At 64.7% G+C, this 4,145-nt stretch overlaps 1 protein-coding gene across 1 annotated transcript in view; it reads right to left on the bottom strand.

Annotated features, from left to right (window-relative positions):
- Positions 1–2,022: 2,022 nt before the first annotated feature.
- The window catches only part of DUSP15 (dual specificity phosphatase 15), a 4,974-nt gene continuing 2,851 nt past the window's right edge, over positions 2,023–4,145 (bottom strand). Inside the window, 3 exon segments of the mRNA XM_026862426.1 lie at positions 2,023–2,950; positions 3,106–3,277; positions 3,745–3,819. Of these exon segments, the coding sequence (XP_026718227.1) occupies positions 2,738–2,950; positions 3,106–3,277; positions 3,745–3,819 (460 nt within the window). The 3' untranslated portion in view covers positions 2,023–2,737.

Below are 4,145 nucleotides of genomic sequence, written 5' to 3'. Positions count from 1 at the left end.
AGCCTGTGGCCATCCCGCCCGGGGCTGCCGTGGCCGGGCTGGCCCCATGCCACGCTCGGGCCGGCGCAGGAACCGCTCTGCTCTCTGCACCGCGCCAGCGAGGAGGGGATTTCCAACCGGCTGTGCCTCTGCTGGGGCAGCGCCCTGAGCCCACCCCCCGCACCCCTCGACTGGGCAAGCTGGGAGCTGTGTTCTGAGAAAAGGGCCCGGGGCTGACCGACAGAGAATCTCCATCTGCCCGCTCTGCCCTGGGAAGCGGAGCAATGGCAAGGGGTCACTGCACAGCCTCTCTCCGCGGCTTGCACAGACACAGCCCAGGCTGGGAGGTAATGGTAGCCGCCAGCTCGTTAGCCAGCCCCAGCCCGACGGGATAAGCCTTTACGAGCCGAGGATTTCATCTGGTGTGACAGCGCGGTGACGCGTGGGACCCGCGGGATCTAATTACCCCGGCATCGGCGAAGATGCTCAGGGACTGGTTCCCCGCTGTGCTGCTCCCTGTGCAGGGAAGGTGAAGCTGCTTAACCCTTAAACATTTCATGCCGAAATGAGCTTCAAAGGGAGTCAAACATTAACTCGCAGCTAACCCTGCCCTTGCCTGGGTTTTTCCAGTTATGCAAACCAGATCTGCCAAAATAAATAGAGTTTGGTGCGCGGTGGAGCTGGGCTGGGGGTGCCGTTCTCTGGGTATGGTCTCACCGTGGGTTTACAGTGTGAACAGGGAAACTCTGGGTGTAAATGCCTTGGCACAGCCGTGCACGTCCAGGGTGCGTGGTCCTGGGACGTGGGGACAGCACCCTGCTGGGTGCTGGGGGGCCTAAGGGTGCTGGAGAGGTGAGGGAGCAGGGAGCAGCCTGGTAGGAGCTGGGAGGAGAGGGGGACCCCAGGGTGGAGGGTGTAGGAGTGACGTGACAGAGGATGATGCTCCCCTGGTTACACCGTGGGCTCAGCGTCTACCCAGCAAGGTGGGAGTCGGGGTCCCAGCCTGGGTCACCCCAAGGCAGCTCCAGCAGGCAGGAGCTGGCAGCAGGGAGGGACCACGGCCCTGAAGCTCTGCGGAGGTGAAACAGGGGCAGGTGTGCAGGTCCTGCCACAGGGCTGCTGACACAGGAACCCCCGGGCTCCCGGGAGCTGCAGCACCCACCTAAATTACCCTCAGGGAAAAGAATTCAGGGTGCCAGGAGGTGGAGCATGGCAGGGCACGCCAGCGCGGGGTGGTGGGTTTAAAGCTGTCCCAGCAACCAGCCCCTCTTGCAGGACCCACGGGACCCTGCGCAGGCACCAAGGGGCCCTCAGGACACCCAGCTGGCTGCTCACCTTCAGCCACAGCCGCCACGCAGGGGTAAATATTAATAATTATTAATTCCTGAGGGACGTGCCCTGTGCCGTGCTGATGTCCCCTGGAAGTAGCCAGCGCAGAGGCAGTCCCTGCTTCCCGGGAAGTTCCTTCACCCTGAGACCCGATGCCTGGTCCCCCATCACACGCAGAGCTGGAGACCCTGCAGCCACCTGGCCCTGCAGGCTCCTGGGGGACACCGTCCCACATGGGAGAGGGTGGCAGGGATGAGGGGAACCCCAGAAACACGCCCCGGCTCCCAGCAGGGGAGGTGCTGATGGCCCAGCTGAGCATTCCCAGCATCTTCCCCACCTGGGACTCTGCCCCAGGGAAAGGTGTAAATAGGGCAGGTCTAGGGGGGAGCTGGGGCTTGTGAGGCTCAGCTGGTGCCAGGCCCCCAGTGATCCCAGCAGGTCCCAGTGAGTGGAGGCTGCAGTGGAACAGGCTCCAGGTGAGTGTCTGACCTCTCCCGGGGCACAGCCTGGCCCCACAGAGCCCCACCACGGCACGTGGGTTTCTGGCCTCTCTTGTGACCTTCCCGCAGGGCTGTCCCCTGCCCAGGTGTGCCGGTGTCCCCATGCCCTCCTCTCTGGGCCTCAGAGAGTGGCCAGCAGCCACCTCCAGGCCTCCCCCCCCACCAGGGACCCTCCTCTGCAGCACCCCCCTTCCCGTCCGGCCATCACGGGGAGTCAGACCAAAGAGAGTCGGAGTTTATTATGGGGGGACGTAGAAAGTCTTTAAGCAAAATGGCTTAAGGCTCTGCTTTAGTGAGGTCTGGCCAGGTTAAACGCTTAGCTCCCACCTTTCAAAGATTGTGCCCTGGGATGGGTGGGAACGGGGTGCGATGGGCTCCTAAAGCTACAGTGCTGGCTCAGGGCTTGTGCTGGCGGGGCTGGAGCTGGACCCTTGCCCGGGAGCCGGCGCGGTGCCGTTACCTGCCAACGCACCTGCGTGTCCCCGCTCCGCGGCCGCCGCGGCTCTGGGAGCTTGTGCTGCTGGTGGGGAAAACTGCTCCGGGCCAACGCGGTGGGTGCCCAGGTGCTAAAGCTGCTGCTGTCATCGCCTGGGTGCTGCCCCGCGGCAGGAGGGACCCCTCTGTCGCTCTGCCCCAAGCAGGAGCCCGCGGTGACCCGGGGCAGGGACCTGCGCCTTTCATTGGGCATCCCCGCTACGCTGATGGGGCAAAGCTGAGCCCAGTGAGCGCTGCGGAGCCCGGCGGTGCCCACAGCTCCCTCCCCGACAGCCGAGAGCCAGGACAGGGGTGGCACGCTCGCGCCCCAGAAGAGAAGAAGGAGCTGGGCTGGGCACGGCTCCCCCGAGCGGCGCTGCCCCGGCCCGCTGCGCTGCGGCTCCTTCGTCTCTCCCAGGCTGCTGGGTGATTCCCGCGGCTCTCCCTTGCCTGGGTCACTTCAGACAAGCCGGGATGCAGGAGAACGTCCTCTTCACCCGCAGCAGGAAGGGAGTCGTGCTCCTGATGTCTCTGGCTCTTGGGACCAGTCCTTGCAGCGTTCCCTCCGTCCTGGACGAGCCTCCTCTCCCCGCCGGCAGCAGGGCCTTTATTTCTTCCTCATCGTTGAAGGGGGACGTCCCGTACCTCTGCTTCAGCTGCCTGCGGACCTGGGGAAGGAGGCAGCACCGACCTAAGGGGCCCGTTTACAAGGGCAAGCCCAAGGCCACCAGCAAGGGGGATGGGGAAGCAACGTGGCCCTTGCTGCGAGAGCCGCGGGCAGGCTCGGCCGCGGAGCAGAGCCGGTGGCAGAGCTCGGTCCCACCTTGCGGGCGGCGCCGCCGCCGAACTCAGCCAGCTGCTGCTTGAAGCCGGGGTTGGGGTTGGCAACGGGCCGGACGGTTCGGACGGCCTCCAGCACCTCCTGGCAGCTCAGCTCCGTGACGGCCATCACGTAGGCAACGACCACGGTGGTGCTGCGGGAGATGCCGGCGAGGCTGGCAAGGGAAAAAGCCGAAGGGCTGGTGCCGGCCGTGCACCCTGACCCCACGCTCACCCCTTCCTCCACCCCTGTGCTTCAGCTATTTCGGTTCCTCTTCTCCAAGAACTTGCTCTCTGGGAGGCCTGAGCCCTTCCAAGGCCCCTCTCTCCATCAGGGCCTATAAATACCCGCTCGTCCCCGGGGAAGCGCGAGCAGCGGCCGCTGCCTGGCTGCCGGCCCCAAACCCCGCTCTCCCCGCTCGCTCGGCTGCAGCAAACGGCTGCCCCGTCTCCAGGGCCGCCTGGGTCCTGCTGGCTCTGAGTCACAACCTGCAGCATAGGATGGATCCGGGGTGGATCCACGTGTCCTCTGGCACAGGCTGGCTTTGATCAGGGGTCTGCAGCCAAAGTGGGGGGCTGGATTTTTTTTCTCCTCTCCTGCGCTGGGGGGACGTGGCGTTGGGAACAGAGAAAGCAGAGTTACCAGTGGACGAGGCAGTTCCCTCCGTGCAGGCGACACTGGTGGATAAAACTGATGCATTCCTTGAAGTGCCTCTTGCTAGCAGGAAAAACAAACCAGACAGAACAAGGAGTTCAGGGGCGGAGGAGGATTTTTTAGGCTGCAGGCGGAGCAGCCCTGCATGTCTGAGGGTGAAGTACTAACAGAAACTGCCTGTTGCTTTACAGGCACTGCCCACAGTGGCTGAGACCCGAGCAGCTCGGTACTCTTGTTTCTCAAGGGAAGGTGCGTGGGCCAGCTCGTGCCGTGCTGGGGACATGCGGGGATGCCCGGGTGGGCCGCGGGAGCTCGGCTGCTGCCGGCTCCCCATCCTTTACCCGCTCTCCCGGCTCCAGGCAGCTCCTGGGGGGTGCTCACTGCCCCTC

Source organism: Athene cunicularia (genome assembly GCF_003259725.1).
Source record: "Athene cunicularia isolate RWA chromosome 20 unlocalized genomic scaffold, athCun1 chr20_part2, whole genome shotgun sequence".
NCBI classification, from domain to species: Eukaryota; Metazoa; Chordata; class Aves; order Strigiformes; family Strigidae; genus Athene; species Athene cunicularia.
This window is presented reverse-complemented; position numbering and strand designations above follow the sequence as displayed.